The sequence below is a fragment of the Lissotriton vulgaris genome, chromosome 9 (genome assembly GCF_964263255.1).
Source record: "Lissotriton vulgaris chromosome 9, aLisVul1.2, whole genome shotgun sequence".
NCBI lineage: Eukaryota > Metazoa > Chordata > Amphibia > Caudata > Salamandridae > Lissotriton > Lissotriton vulgaris.
In genome coordinates, this window is record NC_141697.1 from 819512982 (window position 1) to 819529739 (window position 16758).

A 16758-nucleotide genomic window follows, 5' to 3' on the forward strand; every position below is an offset into this window, starting at 1 on the left:
CCACGATTTCAGCCTCAGACCAGGTATTCGGTATTGAGCATCCCTTCTGTGCCTGTTTCAGAGTATAAAGCATGTCTCCTGCTAGCTCCTCCCAGAACACCTTATAAAACTCTAACTGGATTTTATCTGGGCCAGCAGCCTTTCCTGATGGTAAGCTCTTCATAGCTGCTTTTACTTCCTCTAGTTCTAACAAGTTATCAATCCTCTGCTTCTCTGTTTCACCCAGCTGCCCCCCCTCATAGTAATTCAGATACTCCATTATGTCTTCAGGATTTTTTATTTGACTTTCAGAGTATAGCTTCGTATAAAAATTTCTGAAGACTTCCCTTATTTGTTGTACATTAGTTACCATCGTCCCTGAGGTATCTTTTATAGCTTTTATCTCACCAAAAGATGCCTTCTGTCTAGTTCTGGCTGCTAGCATTTTGCCAACTCTTTCATTCAGCTCATAACAGTTCTCTCTATTCACTGTGTATTGTTTAGCTGTCCTTTCTGCTATATACTCTTCTGCTGCCATTCTTATTTTTACAAGTTTCATATATGCAGGATCCATTGGGTCTCCATTATCAGTTTGTTCTGTCCTATTGTTTAGTTCCTCCTCTGCCAACAATAACTCCCTCTTTACCCGGTCACTTCTTTCTTTTTCCTCTTCCTTTTTCTAGCCCCAAAGCTGATGGTCTCGCCCCTTACTCCGGCCTTAAAACAATCCCACACTATCCCTACCGATGCTGTATGTCTATTTATATTCAAAAATTCGATTATCCATTTCTTCATATGTTGGATGTATGCATCCTCCACGAGCAATGCCCTTTCGAATGTCCACTCCGATGCCTTCCTTACCACTTTCATGCCCTTCAAAGTAACAATAAGAGGATTATGGTCCGAAAAAAGCCTCGGTATTCTTTCAATCTCTGCCCCATCGATGCGTTGGCTACTAATTAAAAAATAATCTAATCTCACACTTATTCTATGAGGAGCAGAGTAATATGTGAAACCATCTTGTCCTGGGTTAAGAGTATCCCATACATCAAGTAATCCATTATTCCTGGCTAAATTATAGATTGCTTTAAAAACTCTTTTCTTCCTCCCTTTATATTTAACTGGGGGTCCTAGCCCCAACCCCAATCCTCCTGCTCCATTGATGTTAAAATCGCCACCTATCAATATAAAGGGAGCCCAAGTTGCCAACTCAATGTCAATTTCTTCGAAAATCTCCGGATCATCCCCTGTAGATCCATAAATAGACCCCAGAGTGACCCATGTTTCTCCAACCATACACTCTACTAGAGCCCATCTGCCCCATACATCCTCCCATTTTTTTCTAGTACTTATATCTCTTTGTTTTGCCATCACAGCAACCCCCCTGTTCCTGGTTCCTTGCCTAGAGTGTGCTATAACCGTAAGGCCTAACTGTTCAAGGAGCTTAATTTCAGACGCCTGTATATGGGTTTCCTGCAATATTAAAAAATCCAGTCTTAAGTTTTTGATCAAGACTGCTGCCTTCTGCCTTTTTGCCCTGTCATTAAGACCACATACATTCCATGTCATAATACGAATACTCATCCTGGGTTTTTGACAAATATAACCATAGATTTAATCATTTCAAAAAAAAAAGTAACACACTTTGATGCCACAGCTTTATACATCACAAATATTTCTTCCATTTTTGTTAGTCTTCTTGTTCCATAATATTTCCTGTGTACTATATTTCCAAGTTACTCTGTGTTCCTTGCCCCCCCTGTGCCCCCCACCCTGAACCCCCACCCCAACTAACCCACCCCCCCTACAGGCAAATAGGTCCGGAGGACCTATGTGTGACAGCTGTGTCTGTTTGGGTCCCGTGCCCCCCGCCCCCCCCGCCCCTATTGTCTCCTGCCCATTGTCAAAGAAGATGTGCACTTGTTAATACCTCTCTACAAATTACGTACAGATAAAATACTATACTTCTTCTGCTTCTGCATCCGGAGGCCATACCCTAAATCCTGCTATCTTTAGCCAATAAATCTACCACCAGTTCACTATCGGCATGTGCCTGAGATTGTGTATGGTTCTGCAATTTCCTTTCTTTGAGCCATGCCAAAAATTCGGCCGCCCTGATTTCAGAGTAGAAAATTTTGAATTGACCATCTTTTACCACCTTCAGCCTACTAGGAAACATTAGATATGCCTCACAACCAATTCTCTGAAACGGAGCTATTAGTTCCCGCAATCTCCACCTACGCTCTACCGTTGTGTGGCAGAAGTCTGGTCTAGCGAAAAACTCTACCTCCTGATATCTGCATTTTGTCTGTGGCCTTGCTTTAGCCATTATCTCTTCTCTTAGTAAATAGTTGCCCACATATATTAAAATTGCTCTAGGTTTATTTGAGCCATCCCCCTTCCTCTGTATGAATGGGAATCTGTGAGCACGTTGGATCTCTGACTCCCAGTCACAGCCTTTTATGTCTGGGAGTGCCCCCCTAAGGAGTTCTATTGTGTAGGCTCTAACGTCCTTTCCCTCTCTTCCTTCCGGAATACCTAAGAGTCTGACATTATTCCTCCTCTGCCTGTTCTCGAAATCTTCGAGCTTCCATAACACATCACTGTTAGTCTTTTCTTGATCTTGTCTAAATTCCTTCCAACCTTTCATTTCATCTTCCAGAGTCCCAGTTCTTCCTTCGACCTCCGTGAGCCTCCCTGCCAAGTCTGTGCATGCCTTACTTACTTTCCGAAGGGAACTTTGTATTTTTTTACTTTCCTGTCTGGCTCTCTGACTATCTACCCTCGCCTCAGTTTGAATTTGTTTAAGCATTGAGAAAATCATTTCAAGCCCCTTAGGTGAATGTTGGCTTCGAGGTTGTGACTGATTATGGGTCTGACTATGGGTCTGGATCTGGGTCTGATTTTCAGATTGGCCTTGCCTAATTCCCTCCTCATTCATCCGTGAAGAGCCCATGGTTTCATCTAAGGCTCCAACACCCTCTTTATACATCTGAGATGTAGCTGCATAATCCCAGTCAAGCCTTTTTGCAACATTAATAGCAGCTGGGCTTATAGATCCTTTTGCTCTTCTCCTTTTTTTAGTCAGGACTTTTGATTTACGTTTTACGGCTATATCTTGGACAGAGAGCTCTCCCGAGCCTGATGTGGAGGTAGACCCTGTTTCTAGCCCTGACAGTGTCTGGTCACCCCCCAAGTCTGCAGTAGAAGAGTCCTCCGACTCACCCCCCCCGACCGCCCCCAATTCTTCTCCTTCCTCTTCGCCCTCGTTAACAGAGAAAAAACATTCATCGCTAGGGGAGCCAGTTATAGCTATCAGTGCCTTGGGGTCACTGTTAATCATATCTTTCATGTTATTGTCACCATTACCATCTCCCTTTTCAGTCCCCCCCACATCAGAATGTCTGCTTATACTGATCTCGTGGTTATTCTCCCCTGTTACGGACAGATTACAGACAGACAGATTAGGAACATTGCGACTGCCTTGTCCCTCCCTTATTGCCTCAGTTAGTGCCTATGTTAAAGTCAAAATATTGTCTGCGTCCAGTTTAGGGGGTAAAGTGTTCTCCTCAGCATGGTATACGACACTGCTATCTTCCATACTACCAGCGCCCTTGTCATTAACAGTGACCACACCGCCCTCTTTTGTACACCTCCGTTTATCCTGCTCCAAAAAGTTCTCTTCTCTCTCCTGAAATGAGCTTCCTTGTGATGGTTCAATGTCTCTACATGCCTTCTTATTCAAAGTTTCCGCGTTGACAGTCTCTATTAAAGAACAAGATACCGGCAGATTACTATCTACCCCTTTCGCGAAGGAGCCGCGGTCAGGGTCAAGTTCAGGATCACATTCAAGCTCTAAACTCGCATTTTCTACTATTTCTGTTTGAGCTATAGCGGTACCAGACGCCAAAGAATTAGAAGCAGAAACAGGAAAAAAGGTCTCTGACACTAACGGCTGCCTCAAGTTCCCTTGTTCTGCTGGTTTTCCCTTATTTCCTTTATTCGTCATGGCTGCCTTACTTTTGTCTTTTTTCTTAGATTTCTCTCCCACGCAGCTGCCAGCCTCCTTACTTCTTGCTATGCTCCTTCCATGATCGGCAAGCTGCGGGTCCTCGACCTCCTCCTGAGTCCGTGTCAGTTTCTTTGTGCGAAGGTTAGCTGCCGGAGCGTCGGACTCGCTCCATGCAGCTTTCTCCTCCCTCAAAGCCTTTGAAATCTTCGGCGCCATTACACGCCAAGTAGCAGACAGCGCTGTCACCGCCGAGCTCTGCTGCCGATGTTGCCGCTGTTGCCGCAACCGCTGATACTGCTGTCTCCAGGTATTCGCCTTCACCATCAGCTGACGCGCGCTATCCAATGCCCGCGTCAGCACTATGTCCGCCGCCGGGAAGGTTAGTGCCTCCGTCAATGCCTGCATAAACAGCCACATCGGCTGATTTTCTCCTCGTTTCTTCTTTTTTTTTTACAATAACCACCGCTGCTGCTGCCGCCGCATAATGTAGATGTAAACGTTCCCGCCGTTCAGTAATATCATTCTTCTGGTCAGGAGCCGGGGAGCAACAGGGAGCACGTCCTCTCCCTACAGACTGTCAGCGGCCATCTTGCCTCCGGTTACCACCACTCTTGATATGCTGGTACAAAATGAATCTTTTGCTATCGTAATTCGGTCGCAAAACAATTAGAAGGGATGTCCTAAACAAGCCCCTTCCAAATACCACAATACAAATTGCGATTCAGTAACATGTTACCGAATCACAATTTGTGCTCTATACATTTGTAAAATCATTTTTGCAGGGGAAAACGGCGCGATTCTGCAAACTAGGCTTTTTCCAACTACACAAAAATTCTTTTATACATATTGCCTTATGATCCTTCCCAATGATCCCCGAATCTTTGCTAAGCCTACCCAGCTCTTGTGTACACAGTTTTTTATCCATGCCTTGTGATATGCTGAACATTCTCGCCGAAATACATTTGTAGCACCACTGCTGCGGTCACTCAAATAACTCACTCTACTGTAAACAAAAGCCTCATCAACCAATAATATTTTCATCCACTCGTTCAGGCAACTGCATGCCCCTTAGGCAAGATTAAAGCACTTCTGTTGGCTTTACTAAGATGCAGCATACTAAATAAATGACAACGACAAAGATAACCTGAACTCATTTTTCATCCATTATGGAAGGGTTAAGGGTCGCAATTATCAGGTGGAGAAAGCTCCTGCTTTCCGGAGGACTTGAATTCTAACTGCTCTCAATCGATTTATTTTCACACAGAGTAAATAGACAGTGAACTGAGATACTTTTGCATCTTAAGAGCTGTCCACAGACACAGAGTTGGGGACACAGCGATGTGTTTATGGTCAGAGAAGCAAAATACATTGTTGTGGGTAGACAGGCACAAAACAATACAGTGACTGACTTAGAGCAAGCAAGTCGTACAAGTTAGGGCAAGCAAGTCGTACAAGTTAGCGTGGGTTAGAAAGAGAGGTATTGTCTTTATACAAGGTATATACATATGCCTTCATGTGGCAACAGATTTTCCAGAAGTGCCAGCAACCTTTTACTGAAACCACAAAGATTCATCAAGAAGAAAACATAAAACCGAGGATTTGGAATGCACTGCCCACAGAAACGAGACTGAATCCCTCTATTGCATCTTTCAAAAAGGAAGTGAAATCTCTTCTCATGAATAAACTCACTTGCGCCATGTTCATAAGCGTTATATAATTCCTGATTTGTATTGAACATTATATTATGTACGATTTACCTGTTTGTTTCCTATATTCTCCCTGTAAAGCGCTCTGATACCCGCAAGGGTCTTGTTCGCGCTATATAAAACCTTCAAAATAAAATAAATAAATAAATTGTGAGCTTGGTAAGTGTTATCTTCTCAGCATGAGAGAACAAATGAGAGACGGAACAGATTTCACAGAGGAAAAAGGAGGGACAGCCACTGTCCATCAGTGAGAAAACAAGAGACAAGGATAAACCGAGGCACAGTGACTCGTCTTCTGTAAGACAATACCCTGTAAACATAAAGACAGTAAAAGACTGACCAACAGTCACATATGTGACTTACTTGGTCGGGAAGAGGCATCACACATAAAGTAGGACAAATCAAGATTCTGTGACATCTCTCTTGACAGAGAGACCAAGCTGAGGACAGACTAAGGCACAGGGCAGTATAGTGATGCCCAAAGTGAGCAGACTCGAGGCATGTAATATAATGAATTCAGCCAAAAGGAGGTTAAGATACTTGTCTTAGAGCTGATCTTGACTTAGCCACCGATTGCACACTGGTCTTCACTACAAACAACTGCACTGCTTTGTTTATTGGTTTACAACTTACCACTGAAACAAATCCGCTTCACAGAACACATCCAGTAGGAACAGAATGCCTAAACTTGACAGTGGTTAGACAAGCTTCATACCATGATTACTATGAGGTCTGCACAAACCAATTAGAAAAAACGAAATTGGGAAAATTGACGATAGAAATATCACCTTCAGGTGGTCATCCTCCATTCTGAAGACTGCCCTTCCCATCTCATCAGCAAGGATATTTCCAAGGTCGCCCACGTGCTGCAACAACAAAAGAGAACCTTCTTCACCAAAATTGATTGCGTGACTAAATGAACATTTCAACCCCTTCAACAGAGTCAAATAATTAATAACCTTCTCTGCGTTTTATCTAATGTTGGAATTGGTGAATACCATGTCAATGAATACCATGATATGTGCAGGCCTGTCAATAGCAATACCAATAAAGGCAATATCATTGTATGCCATAAACTGTGCCCCCAAGACCAAGCCAATACTCGTCAATACAATATCTATGTATGTCATAACCTGTACCCCCACAATGGTGCCAACACCAGCAATAACAAGACCAATGTATGTCCTAATCCATGCACAAATGACAATCCTGTTGCTAGTAAAACAATGATGATGTACGTTATGTACTTAAGCAAACTTAACTCTGTCAATACCAGTAAGAACAATGTCAATGTATGCTATGACAACTGTATGCACAATGTTAAGGATGTCGAAAGAAATCATACCAGTGACTGCTGATTACTTTTAGTTGCTCCAATGAGCTTGTATTACTGCTGTCTGATTCACCCATGGTGACCTCCCCATCAACACAGAGTCAGAGATATATAGTTAGACAAGTCCTACGACCAATGCCTATCAAATACTAGATCACAGGTGGGGTCTCTCTTAACAAACATGCACCCAGGGAAAACCAACTGATCCATCCAACAGATTTATAGATGCACCACAAACAGGTCCGAGGAAATCGGCCCCAATAAAACATGTTTGGCCAAGGGCTCACATTCCCCAAAATACCACAAAGCAAGATGCCACATGTAGATTGAAACACTCAAAATCACGCTAAGTACCCCACAATTATTGAGATAATGACTATAACCCTGGTTAAGAGTGAGAAGATGGTCATTAAAGCATCCTAGTTGTTACCCACCGGGTTGTGGGAAAGGAAAAATTCCTTTTATTTTAATTACCCTCACACGCCCTAGTGGTGTCATGCTTCATCATCGGGTCGGCCTGACTCCTAAAGGTCAGGGTGGGCTCAACGGTATTTCAGGGAGTTCTTTGAAGATTTGGCCAGGGGGTCTTTAAATATTAAAAATCCTCAGGCTGTTTCCGATTTCCCTTTTGATCTTGGAACCGACTGGGATAATAAAATTTTACAAGCATATATAGAGTCAGATGGGATATTTGTGGTCCTACGACCCTAGTGCCGACAGGTTTCAGCCGAATTAATTAGTCTAATATGGGTCCTGGGTTTTCTTCAGGGCAATGACTATAGAAGTTCCCTCCCTGGATGAAGCAGTGAATAACTACCAAGCTACTACTACTTCGTGAAAAAAGGGCAGATAGATGCTCCTTTGCAAAACATCAGACAAACCTATCTTTAGTTTATGAGGATATTAATCCTTCTTCTCCATCTGTAAGGAAAAAGGGGGGAGGGGGAAACCACTGCAAGTGTCGTGCAGTGCCCTCCGAGATCTGGACATGATCTGACAGGTTGCCCTGATGCTGTGCCCACTGGAACTTCAGTAAAGACTGCAAAGCCCCATTATGCCACCTGGCATGTTGCACTAGCAAAATGCAGGAGGCCATCAGACCCAGGAGCCGGAGGGTCATCCTGACTGAAACCCGGGATAGAGGCTGAAAGATCGGAATCATAGCCTGAATATCCGGACTCGCGGCTATGGAGGATAAACCCGAAACTACATCGAATCCAGAACCGCTCCAATGAAGCGGAGCCTCTGAGAGGGACTCAGGTGCGACTTCGGCACATTGATGGAGAACCCCAGCAAATGCAGGAGGTCGGCCGTAGTCTGAAGGTGGGTGACCACTGCCTGGGGCGAGTCCGCCTTCAACAACCAGTCATCGAGGTAGAGGAAGACTGACACCCCTAACCTGCGCAGATGAGCTGCGACCCCCGCCATCACTTTCGTGAACACCCGAGGGACACTGGTAAGGCCAAAAGGGAGCACAGTAAACTGAAAATGCTCCTGGCCTACCGTGAACCACAGGTAACGCCGGTGGGCCGGCAGTACAGGGATGTGAAAATATGTGTCCTGCAAGTCTAATGCCACCATCTAGACTCCAGGGTCGAGGGCAGACAAGACCTGAGCCAGAGTGAGCATCTTGAACTTCTCCTTCCGGAGGAAGCCATTCATGTCCCGAAGGTCCAAGATAGGACGCAGACCCCCTTTGTCCTTCTTGGGGACCAGAAAGTAGTGGGAATAACAACCACTCCCTACTTCTGACTAAGGAACGCACTTGATGGCCCCCTTGGCCAAGAGGGCTATCAAGTTCCCAATGTGGGTCCCAAGCCGGAACAAAATGGTCTGGGAACCGGGGCAGGGGTGGGATAAATGGCACCCAGTGCGGAGCCGAGGGTGGACCTGGGGCTGGAGCTAAGGGTAGTACCTGGGCTGGAGCCGAGGGTGGTGCCAGAGCCGGCAACGCCGCACCTCATGGCGCCGGGGCTGGAGCCAGCGGCGCAGGATCCTGTGGCACCAGGGCTGAAGCCGCTGGCAGAGCCACCGGGCCAGCAGGATCTGGACACGGGTCCGCGGGGCCCAAAAGGCCCGCCGGCGGGACCCCGTGGCCTATAAAGGCGGTCCAAAGCAGCAAGGAATTATTGCATCTGCAGAGTTGCCGACTGACCCGGGTATGGCGGGGAGACCGCGGAACTCTCCGGCTCCAGCTGAGCCGCAGGGGCAAGGCCCCTGTCCCCCTCGTCCACCTGGGAGGAGTGACGGGGGATGTCGGAGAGCGAACACGCTTCTTTGACTTCTTTTTATGGCGATGCTTACTGGAATTCGAGGGCGAAGACTTGGAGTCAGAGGAGCGACGTCTCCGGTCCCGGGGGCAGCCCCTAGACTGGGAGTAGTAACACTATGAATGCTGGACCTCCAGCAGCTTCCGCCGCCGCCCCGTAAGGCCTTGGGGGCCATGGCACGGCAGTCACGGCAGTCGTGGTCGGCCTCCCGGCAGTAGAGGCAAACATCGTGGGGGTCCGCTGCCAACATGTTTCGTGGACAGGTCCAACAGGACTTGAAAACTGGCATCCCTACGTGCACCAGGGGAAGGTTGAGGAGACAAAAAGTCTCAAAATAGTGGTCAAAAATAGACCACGGTACATGCTCATTCCGGATCTGCGCTTACTGGAGCAGAAAAAGAACTGACATCAGCGCGCATGGGTGGCGCCTAAGTACTCTCCATGACGTCATCTCGGTGCTGTCGACGTCAGTGACCGATGCAGAGCCGCAGGACGCCACCTACTGACACGCAAAGGTACTGCTAAGCAAAACCTTCAGGATCCAGTCTGACGCCTGCGGATATTCTAAGGTAAGGAATCTATCACTAACATGTCTCTTTCCGATTATGCATATACCGTGTGGCATAATATTCTAGCCATGATATTCCTGCCATACAGTCATTAACATAGGTGGATTGTCTGTGCCTTCGTAACTTGTAACAATTGGTTCCCACACTTTAATTTCGCAACTATATGGTTACCCAATTTCAACGCATGGTTGGAAAAATGCAACCCACCACGTGAGGTCATTTTACCGCTTCACGATGGCCAGAGAGCCACGTGAAGCCGATTCAACCGTTACACTACGGTGGAGTATTGCAACAATCGGGCCGCTGTACCTTGGTCATCAGTGTCCCAATTCAATTAAACTTTATTAGTGCGGAAGTTATTACGTGTGAATATACATTTTTGTAAACTATCTGTGAATATGTGTATGCGATAGCCAAAGAGCCAGGCTACGCTCATTTTTTTTACACACTCGACCAATCTTGACACAACATGCACACCACATGTAGTGATCACGCACTCCTGAAGCCATACATATGGACACACACACTGCCCCACACTAACTCTCCCCGAAGTCGAGAGCCATCTGTGTCTTTATCAGATGCCCGTGCTTGTTAATTTACAACCAAGATGCTTTTTGGAAGGTAGAATTTATTTGTATTGCACCTCATGAACTGTATATAACAGCACACAAAACATTATATGCAGAGAGACTTTGAGCAGATGCAATCTGTCGAGCCTCTCCCTGCCGCAGCGTTTAATTAAACCAACTTGTTCCTGTTACGCCAAACATCTCTTCTCTTTTAATTTATTTAAGGTAAACTCATTACTGAGCAACATTTTGGTGAGCCAGATAGGACAGATTTGTTCATGGAGCCCTACTGCGGCGAAGAAAGGACCCCAGCCCAAACTGATTTCTTTGTTCAAAAAGAACGATGAGCAAACACCATAATTTTTTAGAATTTCTGCTGAATCCATGGTGCCTAGGTCCGTCCAGCGACAGCCGTCATAGGTTTAGAGGCTACCTCTGATCCTTAGTCCCAACATGTGGCATATGGCAAACTGAGACAAGCGAGTAGACTGCTTTTGTTTTTCCCCTAGTCAGCATGCTAGAAGAAGGCAAAGGTAGCGAACCAACATTGGGTGTAGAGCACAGGGTCCACCATACCAGGGTGTTAGCTAGGGATGGCCTGACCTTGCACGTGGAACAAGATCCGCCTCGTCCCTGGTGTTAGCAAGCTATAGCCAGATCTTGGGCATGGAAAAGGGCTTGCCTCGTCCCCGGGTGTTAGAAAGGATAGCCTGACCTTGGGTGTGGAAGGGGGTTACCTCGTCCCCAGGTGTTAGGAACAGATAGCTTGGACCGCTGGGCTTGATGGCAAGTCGGTATGCATAGGCTCTGGGTCTGATATACAAAATACAAAGCACTAGTATAAGCTAGCAAATTCCGAATACTTCCGTTATGAGCAGGTTAGTCACTCCCTTCTCTCAGCACAACCTGAGGAGACAGAACCCCCAGAGGCCTCACCGCTTGAAGATAGTATATTAGATGGACTCGCTCCTCGACGGTCGCTCCCTGCCTCACTTCCCTACCTGCCAGCACCCCTCCTGCTCACCCCTCCTGCTGATTCCAGAAAGTGCTTCTTCACGCTGCACCAGACATCGCCTGCAGTTCCAGCGCCTTTACGCTGTCTCGGCGCACATTACCTGTCCTTTGAGAGCGCCTGGTATCGTTAAGCCGATTTTGTCACTTGTTGTAAATTGCGCAGCATTGAATTTAATGGTGTATGGCATTTGCGCTGCATTTATTTAAGTTTATTTGCCCCCCTTGAGTGTGTTCGTGCCCAGTTTCAGTTTCCCTACCTCCATTTGTTGTGCTCGTGGCCCGTGGCTCCTTCCCGCCTCCCATCTACCCCTCCCACCCACTAGCCGAGTTAGAGCACTCCTCCCCTGGCTCTCTGTGACCAGCTGGACTCGCTCCTCGACGGTCGCTCCCTGCCTCACTTCCCTACCTGCCAGCATCCCTCCTGCTCACCCCTCCTGCTGATTCCAGAAAGTGCTTCTTCACGCTGCACCAGACATCGCCTGCAGTTCCAGCGCCTCGACGCTGTCTCGGCGCACATTACCTGTCCTTTGAGAGCGCCTGGTATCGTTAAGCCGATTTTGTCACTTGTTGTAAATTGCGCAGCATTGAATTTAATGGTGTATGGCATTTGCGCTGCATTTATTTAAGTTTATTTGCCCCCCTTGAGTGTGTTCGTGCCCAGTTTCAGTTTCCCTACCTCCATTTGTTGTGCCCGTGGCTCCTCCCCGCCTCCCAGCTACCCCTCCCACCCACTAGCCGAGTTAGAGCACTCCTCCCGTGGCTCTCTGTGACCAGCTGGACTCGCTCCTCGACGGTCGCTCCCTGCCTCACTTCCCTACCTGCCAGCACCCCTCCTGCTCACCCCTCCTGCTGATTCCAGAAAGTGCTTCTTCACGCTGCACCAGACATCGCCTGCAGTTCCAGCGCCTCGACGCTGTCTCGGCGCACATTACCTGTCCTTTGAGAGCGCCTGGTATCTTTAAGCCGATTTTGTCACTTGTTGTAAATTGCGCAGCATTGAATTTAATGGTGTATGGCATTTGCGCTGCATTTATTTAAGTTTATTTGCCCCCCTTGAGTGTGTTTGTGCCCAGTTTCAGTTTCCCTACCTCCATTTGTTGTGCTCGTGGCCCGTGGCTCCTCTCCGCCTCCCAGCTACCCCTCCCACCCACTAGCCGAGTTAGAGCACTCCTCCCCTGGCTCTCTGTGACCAGCTGGACTCGCTCCTCGACGGTCGCTCCCTGCCTCACTTCCCTACCTGCCAGCACCCCTCCTGCTCACCCCTCCTGCTGATTCCAGAAAGTGCTTCTTCACGCTGCACCAGACATCGCCTGCAGTTCCAGCGCCTCGACGCTGTCTCGGCGCACATTACCTGTCCTTTGAGAGCGCCTGGTATCTTTAAGCCGATTTTGTCACTTGTTGTAAATTGCGCAGCATTGAATTTAATGGTGTATGGCATTTGCGCTGCATTTATTTAAGTTTATTTGCCCCCCTTGAGTGTGTTTGTGCCCAGTTTCAGTTTCCCTACCTCCATTTGTTGTGCTCGTGGCCTGTGGCTCCTCCCCGCCTCCCAGCTACCCCTCCCACGCTCCGCCCCCCCCCCACTATCCTTATATGACAGATGTCCCAACGCGCAGCGTCCGCGCCGAAGGTGCGCCAAAGGTAAGCCCGTCTACGCCCGTCCGCGCCTGGACCGCGCCCAGCGCCATACCACCTGGTCCCCGCATCTCCCACCCCACCCGCACTACATACGACGCCTCCACCCTCTTAGCCCTAAACCCCGGCCGACTCCCCAACTGCGCCCAAGCCGCACCTGGATACACCCATGGACCCTTCACTTGCAACTCCTGCATGTATGACGGCACCAAGACCAACTCCTCATCCACGAACACCAAACAGAGCTCCGACACTAACCACCTTAAATGCATCCTGCTCAACACCCGCTCGGTCCACAGACACATCATCGACCTTTGGAATCTACTAGACACCATCTCTCCGGACGTCGCCTTCCTAACAGAAACATGGATGAACGCCTCATCAGCCCCAGACATCACCATTGCCATCCCAGACGGCTACAAGATCATCCGTAAGGACCGCACCAAACAAACAGGAGGAGGCATCGCTATCGTCCACAAGAATTCCATCCACATCTCTACCAGCTCAGACGTCAACCTCGCTAGCGCCGAACACCTTCACTTCCAGATCCACACCGACCCCAAGACCACACTCAGAGGCACCCTCCTCTACAGGCCTCCGGGACCCCGTGCACAATTCAGTGAAGACATCACTGACTTTATCACCCCACACGCCCTCCCCTCCGAGGACTACATTCTATTAGGAGACCTCAACTTTCACCTGGAAAAGAGCAACAACGGCAACGCCACCACCCTTCTGGACAATCTCGCCAACCTCGGACTCAAACAACTTGTTAATACCACTACGCAGGCCACACACTCGACCCCATCTTCACCTCCAGCAAACATATCTCCTTCAGTCACACCACAGTTCTCCATTGGACGGACCACAGCTGCGTTCACTTTTCCTACAAAAAGACCACAACCCACAACCATCCTCAACCTACTCTGCGAAGAAACTGGAACAATATCACCATTGACCAGATCTCCTCATCGCTTCTTCAAAACCCCCCTGCCCACTCTTCAAACCCCAACCAAGCAGCCATTAACCTCACTCAATGGCTAACCAACAGCGCCGACAACCTAGCACCTTTGAAAAAACGTCAAATCAAACAAGGCAGCAAAAACGCTCCCTGGTTCAACGATGATCTTAAGAAATCCAAGAAACTCTGTCGCTCCCTTGAGAAGGCCTGGAAAAAAGACCCAAACACCAGCACCAGGGACGCCTTCAAAAACGCCACCCGCATACACCACCAACTGATTCGGACTGCCAAGAAAGCCGCATTCAAAGACCGACTAGACAACAACGCCCACAACAGCAAGGAACTATTCAACATCGTCAAAGAATTTACCAACCCCTCAGCCAACTCCAACGACATCACTTCCTCTCAAACCCTTTGAGACTCCCTAGCTTCGTTCTTCCACAACAAAATCGCAGACATCCACAACAGCTTCAACAACCAACCCGGAGACCAACCCACCCAACCTTCTGCCGTACCTTCACCCCCCTTGAACATCCTTTATGACTGGAACCCAATCTCCACTGAGGACACCATCCGCCTGATGAACTCCATCCACTCAGGATCCCCCACAGACCCATGCCCTCACCACATCTTCAACAAAGCAGACTCCATCATTGCACCACACCTCCGAGACGTCATCAACTTCTCCCTCAACTCCGCCACCTTCCCGGAAAGCTGGAAACACGCCGAACTCAGTGCCCTTCTGAAAAAACCCACAGCTGACCCCACCGAACTCAAAAACTACCGCCCCATCTCGCTCCTCCCTTTCCCGGCCAAAGTCATCGAGAAAGCTGTCAACAACCAGCTCGCCGCCTTTCTCGAAACCAACAAATCCCTCGACTCCTCACAGTCCGGATTCAGAGCAAAACACAGCACTGAGACCGCACTTATCGCAGCTACAGACGACATTCGAACCCTACTGGACAATGGAGACACAGTCGCCCTCATCCTTCTTGACCTCTCCGCCGCCTTCGACACAGTCTGCCATAGCACCCTGCTACAACGCCTCAGAAACATCGGAATCCAAGGAAAAGCATTGGAATGGATCACCTCGTTCCTTACCGGAAGAACTCAGAAAGTCTGCCTTCCACCATTCAAATCAGAGGCCACAGAAGTCATTTGCGGCGTGCCACAAGGATCTTCACTCAGCCCCACCCTCTTCAACGTATACATGAGCCCCCTCGCGACCATCGCACGCCAACACAACCTCAACATCATCTCCTACGCTGATGATACTCAACTGATCCTCTCACTCACCAAAGACCCGAACACCGCCAAAACCAACCTACATGAAGGGATGAAAGAAGTAGCTGAGTGGATGAAGCACAGCCGCCTGAAACTGAACTCAGACAAAACAGAAGTCCTTATCTTAGGTACCTCCCCGTCCGCCTGGGATGACTCTTGGTGGCCAGAGGCCCTTGGAAAAGCACCCATCCCGACGGACCACGCAAGGAACCTGGGCGTCATCCTGGACTCCTCACTCTCGATGAACAGACAAGTCAACGCCGTCTCATCATCTTGCTTCAACATTCTTCGCATGCTCAAAAAAACATTTAGCTGGATTCCCACCGAAACTAGAAAAACGGTCACCCACGCACAGGTCACGAGCCGCCTGGACTACGGAAACACCCTTTACGCCGGTACCACCGCAAAACTTCAGAAAAAACTCCAACGCATCCAGAACGCATCAGCCAGACTCATACTAGACATCCCGCGTAAAGACCACATCTCTAGTCACCTGAAAAACCTCCACTGGCTCCCCGTTAATAAGAGGATAACATTCCGCCTCCTAACCCACGCTCACAAAGCACTCTACGAACTTGGACCCGAATGCCTCAACACACGACTTTCCTTCTACACCCCCTCCCGCCAGCTACGCTCCTCCAACCAAGCCCTTGCTGCTTTACCTCGCATCAACAAAACCACCATGGGAGGAAGATCCTTCTCCTACCTGGCAGCTAAAACCTGGAACACACTTCCCACTCACCTTCGCCTCACTCAGAACCACCTAGCATTCAGAAAGCAACTTAAAACTTGGATATTCGACCAGTAATTCCCCACCCTTCTCCAAGCGCCTTGAGACCCTCTGGGTATGTAGCGCGCTATATAAATTATCTGACTTGACTTGACTTGACAAAACGATCTCCCTGATATACAAAAAACGGATTAACCACAGTTCTGAACCCCTTGAGGAGTTAAGGGCTGAAGGGATGCAGGATGGGATAGAGCCAGATGAAGAGGATTGGCAGATAGCAAGGTCCTCCCCAAAAGAAGTGGCAATTCCAGCTCGACTGAGATTAGTTCAACTTAAAATTCTACACAGGATTTACCTCACTGGACACCGACTAGTACATATGGGGCTCTCGGACATGGGACTATGCAAACGACAGTGTGGTTTCGTTGGTACTTTGATCGATATTATCTGGGAGTGTGAGCACATCGCCACATACTGGCGCAACATACAAGACATTATGCATAGATTACTGGGGATCGCCCTACTACCGGAGGCGAGGAGGTGCTTGCTTAACATCTGGGAACCTACTGACCTAAACATCTCACAGACACAACGGGCTACCTTGGATTTTATGATCGCCAAACAAAATATAGCCCAATTGTGGGGAGCGGCACAGTCTCCCACTCTGGAAGTGTGGGAAAAGGATTTAGATTGGTG

At 48.2% G+C, this 16758-nt stretch overlaps 1 protein-coding gene across 1 annotated transcript in view; it reads right to left on the reverse strand.

Moving 5' to 3' along the window:
* Positions 1-16758, reverse strand: part of CCS (copper chaperone for superoxide dismutase) — a 682831-nt gene that overhangs the window by 215566 nt on the left and 450507 nt on the right. The window contains exon 6 of the mRNA XM_086938555.1: positions 6486-6563. Coding sequence (XP_086794681.1) covers positions 6486-6563 — 78 coding nt within the window. The remainder of the gene's footprint in view (positions 1-6485; positions 6564-16758) is intronic.